Source organism: Telopea speciosissima, chromosome 1 (genome assembly GCF_018873765.1).
Source record: "Telopea speciosissima isolate NSW1024214 ecotype Mountain lineage chromosome 1, Tspe_v1, whole genome shotgun sequence".
NCBI classification, from domain to species: domain Eukaryota; kingdom Viridiplantae; phylum Streptophyta; class Magnoliopsida; order Proteales; family Proteaceae; genus Telopea; species Telopea speciosissima.
In genome coordinates this window covers 20,323,352-20,336,316 of record NC_057916.1, presented here as the reverse complement: position 1 = coordinate 20,336,316, position 12,965 = coordinate 20,323,352, and the positions used below count along the sequence as shown (strand labels likewise).

Genomic DNA, 12,965 nt, shown 5'->3' with positions numbered 1-12,965 from the left:
TTAATCAGGCTTTTGCCCTGGTTTTAATGTTTTATGCTAAATATAGGGGATTACCTAATGATTTGCGCTAGGCTTGTTAGCTTGTACACTTATAATCTTTGGGACATGCATTTGGTCGAGTGCCTTGTTTTATGCTAAATATAGGGGATTGCCTAAAGATTTGCGCTAGTCTCGTTAGCTTGTGCACTTGTAATCTTTGGGACATTTGTTCGAGTGATTTTATTTTATTTTATTATTATTATTTTTTATCTATCCTAATCAGCCCATAGGAAAACTACAAACTACAAAAGGAAGGCTAAGACAAGCCAATAGAACCTACAATTACCTAGGGGGAGGATCCGGCTCAAGGATGCCCCTGAGCACTGGGCTTCTTGGAGAGGAGCTCAAGGGGGAGAGGGAAAGGCCAAAAGAGTACATTTTTTAATGGCACAAATGTGATCAGGAGAGTCAAACCCTTGACTTCTTTGGGGGCATGCACTTTAACTGGCAAGTCTCCAACTAACCAACCTAGCTACGGTCCACGTGCTTTTATTCTCACTCTAATAATATTTTCCTTTAAAAATAAGGGTTTGTCTTTGGGACCTTCTACTTATTTCTTCCCCCACATACCCTGGCTTCTTAATGTATCATCCTTTTATTTTTGTTTCTCCCCCTTCCCCGGCTTTTGCTGTATCAACTTTTGGTTAGATGTTTCTAATCAAAACCCTAAACCCTAGAAACAAAACCCTAAAACCCTAAACCCTGAACCCGCTAAACTGTTTCCTAAACTAATGTACCTCAACTAAGGTTTTTAGGACCTTGGAAAATTGAAAATCCTAGGGTCTAAACCATCTAGCTTTGAAGGGGGGAGGAGAGATCTAATGACATTGAAATCAAGTTAATTGGAGTTGGTGGAGAAATTATTCTATTTCAAGGGTCATCATTGGTTGACAATGATGAGACCAAAAAATTGTGAGGGGACCATAGGAAATTGAAAAATCGTAGGTCTAAGCTACGTTGTTTTGAAAGGGGGTTCGAAGACATTAAATCAAGTCAAACAGAGTTCCAGGAGAAAAGATTTCGTTTCAAGGGCCATCATTGACCGTTAATGATGGGATTGAAAAATTGTGAGGGAATCATAGAAAATTATCGATAATGAATATTTATTGTTGTTGTTGTTGTTGTTGTTAATAAAAAACTGAAATAATTTTTGGTTTTAGGATTCTTAAAGCCATACAGTTGGCAGTTGCACGTTGCACAATGGTCATAGGAAGCCTTTTGTTTAAGGTTCACCCACATAAATTATGAACATAGAAAAGTTCTCTATGGGGGAGTGTACTGCTCACGACCAGACACAGAGGGGTCTGTGAACGTTATGAGCATAGGAGAAAGACATGGTCACCTGATAGTTAGGTGCATTACTTGGCTTGTTTCTTGTTGAGTTTTTAGATTCATAATTCAAGATTGTCGATTGAAAGTGGCAAACAACCTCTTGGTCGTTGAATGCCAGAGAGTGTATGGCCCCTCGAGAGGTCAAGGGATCAACTATCTTAGTTGTATATGTATATTTGAGCAAAAATTAAGGCCCCTCTCTTCCAAGCTTAAGCTCCAGAAGCCCAATGTACCAGTACCCTAATACTGGTTAGGTGCCAGAACTATCGTACCCTTTCAAAGGGTATATTTCATGTTCATTTTTTTTTTGGGTTGAATATTTCATGTTCTTATGTTTAAGTAATATGGCTGTAGTTTAATATATTTGGGTGGTATTATCTCTTATGAAGGTTTCAATTGATGGACATTTTAGTTCTATTTCCATAAACTTGTTCAGTGATAGCAAGCATGTTTATTTCATCCTCATTAACTCTTAGTTGTCATTTTAAGAATTTACATATGATCTTAAGGACTAGAATTATTTTTTTTTTTGGTAAAAGGGACTTTGAAGAAGTTAAACCATGAAATTCATTATGGTTTCATATTCTAAGTTGCTTTTCAAAGTAAGAAATACCTTAGATCTCATCTAATAATGGAACCATCTTGTTATGAATCATTAAAGTTCTTCTCCCTTTTTTATGGAGCTTAGAACCGTTTAAGAACCGATATTGTCCCACCATTAATAATTGGGACTGGGACCTAGGTTTGTTCCCGTTAACTAAATGGGATGGTATTGGAATTGGCTCCTTTGGTACCGGTACCAATATGGACCCATCCCAAATACCAAGAACCGTCCCAATTGACACCCTTAGTCCAGATCAACCTGTCCATTCAAAAACTAGTTTTATTCAGTGTTAGCCATAGCCTAAACACCCTTTCATATTCTCCCTTTTACTTTCTGGGTTGCAAAAAAATTAAATAAATAAATGTATTTCTACTTTATAGTAATTTTATTTCTTTATGAAATTATAACTATAATTTAAAAACAAAAAAGGGCAAGAGAATGCTAGATGGTCGTGTAGCCCCTGCACCAACGTAGAGCCCAATGAGAGTGCACACAAAGGCATTGGCTTGGATGAGATATTTCATATTCGATTTCACTTGGCGCTATTAAAATAAATGGCAAAGTATTGAAAATTTCTCCAATGATACATCATATTTTAGCTCTTAGAATAAACATCAATTTTTATTTTTTTTTTCAAAATGTAAATCTTGCATGTAAAATTTTTCCATTTAAAGTTTTCACATGTAGAATATTGGACACTGAAATAAACGGAGCTGCATGAAAAATATACCAACAGTTTTGGTAATCTCCAAGGTCCCCACGGGCAGCACTGCTGCAGCTGTCATTAGGTAGTGTCATTCAAATTCTCCTCTGCACATAACACAAAAATGTGGCTCACCCTTTCATCAAGCATGGCTTGTGTTCTCATCATTCTCTTGAGAAGGTGCCAAAAACCACCTGTTCAGACGTTGCGATGCCTTTTCCACCTGCAAGTATAAGTTATTAGTCATCTACCAACTAAAATGAACCTAAATAGTGCAAATACAGAGTGACAATCTAATGAACATGGTCCAGAAATCAGCTGCAACCTAAAGGGGAAAAAAATGTGCATACGTACAGAGGAATGAATTCATGGTAAAACAATTGAATCGGCCAAGCTAGACATCTAATTCACAAAGATAATATGCAAAACATCATCTTTCATCACTGAAAACCATTTCACAGTGTATACTTAGCTATGAGAATCACTACTTGAGATTTTGTATATAAAAAGGCATACCCAGTGCATGAGGCTCCTGCCACTGCAGGGTCGGGGGAGGGTCATAATGTATATAGCAAAAACATTTCAATCTCCGTCTTTCTATAACTAAACATGAATTGTACTTTGTACCTGAGCATCCCAATCAGTTCTCCAAGTGATCCAAAGAAGCACGAGAGTTTGCAATGCAACCCCGCAAATCATTCCAATCCAGATACCCTAGAACAAAAAAGGATGTCAAAATTTTAGTAAAAGAACAGTATTTATTGTTAGGGAAGTAACATGGGGAACTATAGAAATTCATTACAATAGTATGAGCAATTGGTATTTGAGAATTAGTTTCAACTTCATTAACAGTTGGATCATTATGGAAACAAGGAGCCATATTATCTGACCTTTAGAACTAGATAATAGTTTCTTACCCTAACATCAAGTTTTGCAACATAACCAAGCAAAAGGCCTATAAGAATCCCAACTATATAGTAGCAACCAAGGTTTACATATGCTACCACAGACTGCCAACCAGAACCAATGGCGACCCCTGTTCACAAAATTTATGAAAAGAAGGGAAAATATATCAGATAAACAAATAAAGCAAAAAATCTAACCTAATTATTATTATTCCTTAATGAAATTAATTAGCCAACATTCATTTTGAATACCCAAGTCAATTTGATTTAGTCTTTTTTTTTTTCCCCTCTGGACAAAGAATGATCTTTTTGATGAAAAAGCAAAAAATATAGTAGTAAACTCCTCAAGTACGATTAAGGTGGATAAGAGTAAGACCATCCACAGAAAAAAGGGCGTACCCAGTGCACGAGGCTCCCGCCACTGCGGGGTCTGGGGAGGGTCATAATGTACGCAGCCTTACCCCCGCTTCGCTGAGAGGCTGTTTCCAGAGACTCAAACCTGTGACCACTTGGTCACAATGGAGCAACCTTATTGTTGCACTAAGGTCCACCCATCCACAGAACTACATCAAAACAAGAAAAAATAAAAGCATAATACAAGCAGGTCATTCATTGCTAAAGAACCTAATGTAAGTACAGGCTTTGGTTATTGTTGGTTCTTTAGGTGGGTAATCTGTTGTATCAGTAGATTGATGATAAAATCCATCAATTGGATATTAGATGGATAAACATCATAACATGGTATGCTCTAAATTACAGAAATTCTTTGTTAGCAAGATGAGGAAGTGAGGCAACAACAGCTGCCTACCGCAGTTGGTGAGATGTGGTGCGCTTCATGCCCATGCTCACTAGGAGATCTTGGGTTCGAGTCTCCTGGCTGTTACCTTCCCCCTCCCTAGTCCCCCCCCCCCCCCTAAAAGAAGAAAGAAAAAAAAAAAAAGATGAGGAAGTGAGGCTTGCCTGAGAGTACTGGCTGAACACTATTGAGCAAGACTGACAAAGCAAGTAAACCAGAGAGGCTCGATACAGCTCTGGCCACCACCGTGCTGCTTGTAAATGCATAGGATAAGACATGACCAAATACCAAAAACAGAACCGAAAATATAACACCAAGAGACACTGAAGTACTTAAATTGACTTTAATGGCAAATTTTGCAGCTCCTGCATCTCCGCTCCCCAATTCATTTGCAACACGTACACTGTAATAACAAGAAGTTCATGCATAAAATACTTTAAAAATAGAGAAAGGACCTAAGAGGAAATAGATGGTAAGTGATTAAAGCCATACCAAGCTCCAGTTAAGAAACCAAGGGATATCATAAACTCCCAAGCAGTGATGTTGAGGCTGCAAGCTCATATTTATTTGAAAATATCTAGGTTAATCAAAGAGTTTTAGAGAAGAAAGAAAAATAAGAATGGTGAATACAATATTAAAGAGAAGACAAATCTAGTCAAACCAGATGGAGAAGGCAGATATGGCTGTAGTAGCATTTTTCATGTAGCCCGCAAATAAGACTAGCACGGCGTTGTACCATAACTCTATACTGTCAAAAAAGAGGAAAATTTATAAAGAAAAAAAAATGTTACCAAAAAGAAACTATTGCATGGAACTATGGACAATAACTTTACAAAAACCTAAACTATTATGCGGCTACTAGTGGAGGTTAACATCGAAGATGAAATATTCATCCAAAAAAAAAATTCGAAGATGAAAGACATAATGGTTAGATTCAATTAAGCTCTTCAAAATATAAAGTTTTTCTATCTATAGCTACTATTATACATAGTTGTCAAGGTGGCAAGGCGACCCAAGGCGGTGGAGGGGTGCCTAAGATCTTAGGCGACAAGGTGCCCAAGTATTATTTTTTATTTCCCTTCTTTTCTAACATTATTTAGTATGCTACAATATATACCTTATATCATCAAAAATCAACATCCAGTCATCAAAAAACAACATTAAGTCACATCAAGTCATAAAAAATCAATATAGAACTAGAAAGCAATAGAACTGAAGAAGCAAGCTATTGGAAATTTGAAACAATCAAAACATACATTTGGTTTATAATGTTCTTGGAATTGGTCATTGTCTTGGTATATTAGTCTCACATTTGGTTTAAATTGTTCTTAGAATATGAACTTATCTATAAGTAATTAAACTACTCTCTATTTAGAGCAATGTTCTTGCTCTCTAAGAAGTTTGACTGGTCAAATGATTTATTTTTACATGAGACTTTTTGTATTAGGTAGAGCATTAAACCAGCTTTCCAACAAATCCAACATTGTTTAAATCTGATTTATATTGAAGGAGTTATGTTCTGGTCAAACCTTATTTGAAGTGCCTGAATGCTGTGAAAATCGCTCTGAATGAACATATATTTTTTTAGAATTGAAGTGGCTGCCACTTCAATTCTTCTTCTATGCATCGTTCAAGGTCTCGGTTTTGCAGCTTACCGAGACGATACCATGGGTCGAAATGGTATCATCCTTGGTTTGGCATGGATTCGACAGGGTTTGACCAAGTTTCAGTCAAAACCTTGGTTTCAACCACAACCTAGTTAAACCCATATATAAAATGCCTTATTTCGTGCGAAACTAATCTATTCCGACTTGTTTCGACAGAGAAGGAGTTTGCTGGTTTCGACTAAGGGGAGGTGTTTTTTGCCAAAATACTTCATTGATCACCTTTTTCTTGCATTCTCATACACATTCAACCCTTCTACAAATTGGATTTGTTGATTGGAGCTTGAAGGTAATGCCTTAGATGACTTTGGGAATTGTGACTTATGTCTATGAGACACAGCCCACCATTATTTATAATAGAGTAAATATCACCCCCCTCCCCTCTAAGTATCCATGATATCAAACCCCCCCCCCCCCAAGTTTTGAATAATGATAAAGCCCTCCCCTACTTTTGAAAGATTCTATCAACCGTACCCTAATCGTTAAAAAACACCATTAAGTGATGACGTGTGCATTTACAAATTTTTTACAACCCCATAATACCCTTAATGTAATTTTATTCCAATTTTACCCTCTTCAACCCCAAAACCCTTTCTGCGTCTTCTTCCCCCCAAGACCCCTTTTGCGTTTCTTCATCTTCTTCTTCTTCTTCCTCGCACGCCCCACCCCTGCAACATCACCCCTCCCCTCCATGGCTGGGTGGCTTAGAATTTTCTCTTGCGGGCACCAGCCTGCCAACATACCTTTCTCTTTGGTTCAAATCATTAACTTGAGTGGAAACATCAACTAAACATGGCTGATTCACCCACCACAAGATCCGGTCTAATGATCCACAAGAATGAGTGCTCGCTGTTGGTGAGTCCCCAAGCGAACTCAGCGAGTTGTTGAGGGGTCATTACTGTGATGCTTCCAAAATTCACATAAACCACAGAACTGGGTTCTTTGGAATTGAGCCATTCAAGACACCCCTGTTCTTCTCTCCATAGATTGGTACCTATAGACATCAAATCATCATCATTCTAGAACTGGTTCAGCAGCAATTGTAGGGACCAATGGTGTAAACAGAGGCAACATAGTGGAGATTGCATCCGAGATGTCCTGAGCAAGGGCATCAAAAGTGTTTAAAATAACTGCATCAGCTTTCTCAGTTCTCTTTGTTTCTCCCTTGATATAGTCGAGCAACAAGTCGTTGGGATCTGTAGATCGAGTAGAACTTGGGAGATCTCTCATGCGCATATTCCTCATTTCAAGGATGCACTCAATTGGAGTATCTAGATACCCATTTGTCAAGTAGCTTTCATCTAAGAATAATATAGATCAGCAACAGAGTTTCTTGCTACCATGAAGCTTCAATTGATATTTATTCTTCTCCCAATTTCTTGCTACCATTATTGTTCATGTTGTTTGGGAATTGACACTATTATCATATCAATTTGGGGATTTTGGTATGCCCGTCTAACAAGTATGTATGCTACGGCCGGAATTTATATCTGTTACTGCAACATGCCATTCTCAATTAGAAATGGAAATACAATACCCATCTGGGTTTTCAGCAGAAAAAGAAGAAAAAGTGTAAATAAAGAAGGAAAGCCAGAGGAGAATGTCTGCTTCTTCGATTAAGAGCCCCACTCCCAATCTCTCAAATGGAATTGAAACCGTTCCGTTAGTCTGCAAATATACATTTAACTCAAAACCAATGACAAACAGAAAAGAAAGTTTTCTGGTAAAAAGCTGATTAAATGATATCCAATAAACAAATCCGACCTCTCTCTCCTTCTGATAATGAAGAGTGAGCGAGTCTAGACTCTGCACGAACATGAGAGAGAGAGAGAGAGAGAATCGTTTCAGGGCTGACTAAAAAAGTCAGAAGAAGGAAAGGAAGCAACACCAAGTGGACTTTGGAGCCTGCAAATAAAAGATAGAAAAAGGAAAGAGAAGATACAGAGGCCTGGAAGGGGAGAAGGAGCAGAAGCTGCAAAAGATAAGAAAGACAACCGTTTCAATCATTAGTTTACCAAGCCACTGTTTGGACCTGCCTTCCAAAGAAATTGTTCCAAGCTGGGTCTTGGTGATTTGTACGCTCCAGCTTAAGGGGGAGTGTTAAAGTATATCGAGCTGTGAGAATCTCGATTAGAATATTCTTATTCTAATCAAGATTCCAATCTTTGGTGTTCTTGTAATTAGATTAGATTCCTAAGTCTGAGTCCTAGTTCTAATCCTAGTTACATTATGTTTTTATTTTCTATCTCTTATGATTCCTAGTTGTAATTGGAATTAATGGTTGTAAGTTTAACATATAAATAAAGCTATGAGACAGGGGGCTGATCAATTTCGATCATCAGTTTCCAGTCTGTCCCTCTTCTCCATTCTCTTTCTCCATCTCTTCTCTTCACTCTCTCGGTTCTGGTGTTCTAGGGCTCTGCCCTTTTACGGTGTAAAATGTTGAAAATATGCAACACAACCAAAAAAAAAAAAAAAAAAACAAGTTCTGGGGCTCAAAACCTTGGTTTCGAGTTTGCTGGCAAAATACCAGGTTTCAACCTAGTTTCAGCTGAAACTTGGAAATCTTGGTTTCGGACAGGGTGGAAACCGGCCTCAAAACTGAGATTTAGTTCCTTGCTTATATGATGGCGGTGGATGATAGTGGCATTGACTGCCACGTAAACCTTCAGGCGGCAGTGGCAGCTTCTACAACTTCTCCCCATTTTTCCATTCTCTCTGATTTTTCTCCCCGTTTCCGCTCTTTTCCTTCCTGTTTCACCCCAATTCCTCCCCCTTTTCCTCATATTGTCTTTTATTTTCCCTTATTTTTTTCTCATTGTAATTGTTTAGGTGGAATGAGAGTATTGGTTTTGACGAAGAAAAGAAAAGGGCAAAACAAATAATGCATAGGATTTAAATGAAGAAAGAACTGAAAAGAAAGGGTGAAATTTTACTTACCAAAGCATCACACCAGAGGATACAAAGAGTTTGACGACTGGCCAAAGATCAGTAAATGCATGCTTAGAAAAACCCTTCCATGTTTCAGGGCACCAACCACCAAAGACATAAATGAATTCCCCAATGACAATTGACCATGTGGAGATGAACATTGCACCCATTGCACCAGGTATCCCCAAGTTCAATTTGTAGACAAAGAGCCAAGATAAGGTCAAGTGAACCACAAATAATGCAGAAGATAGCCATCCAATAATCATGTTCTTTCGTTGAGCTTGTAAGGACATTTGCATTGTCATTGAAAAGACAAAATAGTACACAATGGGTATAAACCAAATGCTAATATTTCCTGCTACTGCTGACAACTCTTCTTCCTGGCCTATAAGCCTTAAAATGGGTGATGTGAAGATGAAAACAGGGACCAAAATGGTTGAAGTAGCAAGAAGAACAACCCATGACCGTTGTAAATAGATTCCCATCATGTGGTTATGCCGTGCCCCAAATGCTTGGCCACATAATGTTTCTAGAGCACTTGCCATTCCTAATTCAAAAGATTAAGCTACCACTGTATTGTTATAAAGGGACATGTGAATAATTGTTGGAATGACCATGCAACTGAAAGAAGAGCAAATAGGCTAGAAACATACCAATATTCCATTTACAAAGCGCACAAGAATGATTTGAATGAGTGCGTATGCAGCCAGCTCAGTTTCACCAATATGTCCCATAAATGACTGTGTAGTCACCAATATTCCAAATGATGTTCATCTTGTGATTATAGCAGGAGATGCAACGCTCCATAGCTTCTTTGATTCAATCCACACTCTTCCTTTCAAGTCCATTACACATTCCTTCCCAGGCTCAAGAAGCTTATCTTCCATTGTATTTTCCATATTTCACTGTGGTTATTTTCACTTGAGCACCTGATATGTTCATGAACAAAAAAAAGAAGATATAGATTTGTAAGTTTTTGAAAATAGTTAAATACTATAATCCTGAAGGGTTTTTTTATGCTGGGATCACAGATTTAAAGATAGAATGCAGTAACCTAAATGAGATCAATCCCAATAGGGAACCTAAATGAGGATGGCGCTCTACATAAATGAAATATAGTGCATAGTATTAGAATCTGAGAAGTTCTCTCTAATGTGAGACTTCTGGAAGCCTCTTGGATGAGTACATAGAGTGAAATGGCACAACAAGAGTTGTGTAGCCACCCCAAGTAGTTCGAACAAGGTTCAAAAAGCTTGAAGGAAAGTTCTATAGGACTGTTGTTCAACCAGCTATGATGTATGGGGCGGAATGTTGGGTAGTTAAGAAGTGTCGTATAGAGAAGCTATGTGTTGCAGAGATGAGGATGTTAAGATGGATGTGCGGCAAACTATAAAGGATAAAGTAAGAAATGATTGTATTCGATCTGATTTGGGAGTTGCCTCGATCAATGACAAGCTTCAAGAATGTTGTTTGAGGTGGTATTGCCATGTTCAACGGAGGCCTGAGGATGCCCCAGTACGAAGGAGTGATCTAATCCTGATTGAAGGAGCTAAAAGAGCTAGGGCAGGCCTAAAATGACCGTATGAGAGGTTATGAGGAATGACATGTATAGTCTGGGTCTTGTACCAAGTATGACCTCGGATAGAGCCTATTGGAGGGCAAAGATCCACGTTGCCGATCCCATATAGCTGAGATTTTCCTAACTCCCTGGGCTGGGACTCTTTCCTCTTACTTTCATTTCTCTTTTTCACACTTCTCATCTCTTATGTCTTCATTTCTTACTTTGATTTGCCAGGATCCATGTAGCCGACCCCATTTAGATGGGATACGGCTTAGTTTGTTGTTATTGTTGTAGAGTTGCCTTGAGTTGCATCTTAGATTTTGCAAATGTGGTGGCATGTAATAAAAGCAGGTGAAATGGAATGAAAGTTTTTAACAATTAATAGTACAATCAAATGTATATACATCTGCATTGAGAGTCCCAATTGGTGGAATAATACAAGTAATGACTCATGGGAATAAACCAGTTTTGACTTTGATCCCTTGATGCAAAGAGAACATTAGGGAATCGAAATGGGAATAAAAGGTTGAAGGACTACTATATTGGCCAGTAAATAAGCAAAACAACAGTAGGTAATCTCATGATCCATAGATACTGAGACCATAGTGCACATGTTTGTGAGATGTGAATTAAAGGAAAGTGGATCTGACACACCTCCCCCCTCCAAATTAAAAATAATAATCTGTTGAAAATAGCAGACCACAAAAACAACAAATAGGGTTCATGAAAATAGCCATACTAGCCCGATGAAAAAGATAAAATTGAGCTAGGAAAGCATCATTCTGAAACACCATAAGCAAATTTATATGCACATGATACGAAATATTAATAGAATGTAAGCTATCAAGCAGATGTGAGTTAACAATTCACATTTAGGCATTCAATCGGATGAAAGTAATAGAAAAGCAAACTAGCACAGATAAACCATAAAGTGGAAAAGGTATTACCGCTCGGTTCGTAGACCAAGCTTCTTCCCCTACAAACCCTTCTTCTGAAAATTCAGACTTCCTCTGAGTGATTCGAGTGAGACTCCCATGAGATTTCGCTCTGTGATAAATTAAGATAGACATTTGGTTTATCAAAGAAAGACGAGAGACAATTGTTTTGGGGGAGTTGGTAACTGGATTGACGAAGAAAGAGACGATGACGGGAAAAAAATGTGTGAAGAACTGATGGGGAAGCAAGAAGCGGGAATAAGGTATGGATTTCATTATGGAAGAATGGCACAATTTTAACTGTCACTGCCGTTGTGACTGGCCCATCAATCGATACACCGCCATGGGATGGGGAGGGGAGGGGAGGGGAGGGGGGGGGAGTACTCTTGATTCTTGATTTGAGTAATTTCTCCCCACGTACGTGGTGAAGACCTGGACTCATAAAAAAGAAATAAATGGAAATAAATGGAAATAATTAAGAGTAGGGAAAGAGAATGATACCTGGGCGAGTGGAGTGCGCTGCCCCTGCACTAAGACATAGGGGCATGCAAAATGACTGTCACACTCCTATGGGAAGGCAGAAAATCCTTGGGGGTGATAGTTATTTCACGCATCCATGTGTCGGACGTAGGAATAGCGCACCACACGTGCCCATGTACTGTTTTTTGTCTTAAAAGAGTATTCTAAAGTCTACTAAGTTTTATGTAAGGGCAAGAGTTCTTTGTGGGGGAGTGTGGCCTCGCACGCGGTGGCATTAACAGGGCGGTCCTTACCTCCTTTTATGGGGATGGGGTGGTCATTTAGCCCTTTTTTGTGTCTGTGCGCACTCACCCATAAAGAACTTTTTCCCTTTATGTAATTACAAGAATTTTGGTCGTGTAGCCCTTGCACCAACATGGGGCCAATGAGAGTATGCATAGAGTCATCAACATGAATGAGATTTTAGTTCTCATTGGGGGTGGGATTGTAATTTCGCACGTTCATGTGTCTTGGCACAAGAACCACGCTTCAAGTAGCATTCTTTTTTCCATAAATAAAAAATAGTTGATTTACCAACATCTGCCTAGCGCAATTGGTGAGCCGTGATGCGCTTCATGCCCATGCTCTCCAGGAGATCTCGAGTTTGAATCTCCTGGCATCTCCTTACCCCTCCCTGGTTCGATCCCCTCCTCTATAGAAAAATATATATATAAAGCTCCCAATTTCCCCAAAAAAGTAGTTAATTTCATATTATAGAAGGGCCATTTGTTTGACTCTCCCCCTCCCCCATTGGATGCTTGACATACTGTTATTTCCCCTCCCCCTTTGCTCCCCATGACACCCCCACCCTTAGTCCTTGACCGCCCTTCCTTGAGATGGTATTCCATCTCGCCCTTTTGGGCTGCCATCCTAATGGGCTATGGGCACTGGATTGTCAATTTGGATTAAATCTTGTTTACAGAAAAAAAAAAAAAAAAGTAAATTTGAATTAATTCTCATTTACTGAAAAAAAAAT

At 38.7% G+C, this 12,965-nt stretch overlaps 1 protein-coding gene across 1 annotated transcript; it reads right to left on the bottom strand.

Moving 5' to 3' along the window:
* Positions 1–2,693: 2,693 nt before the first annotated feature.
* On the bottom strand, positions 2,694–10,223 carry LOC122639146 (protein DETOXIFICATION 21-like). Its single transcript, XM_043831978.1, has 8 exons — positions 9,628–10,223; positions 8,984–9,525; positions 5,041–5,127; positions 4,872–4,928; positions 4,544–4,782; positions 3,596–3,714; positions 3,306–3,392; positions 2,694–2,901 (listed from the first exon to the last, which is right to left on the bottom strand). Exons 1-8 carry the CDS (start codon positions 9,706–9,708, stop codon positions 2,821–2,823), a joined length of 1,293 nt encoding a protein of 430 aa, XP_043687913.1. The 5' UTR covers positions 9,709–10,223; the 3' UTR covers positions 2,694–2,820.
* Positions 10,224–12,965: the final 2,742 nt, after the last annotated feature.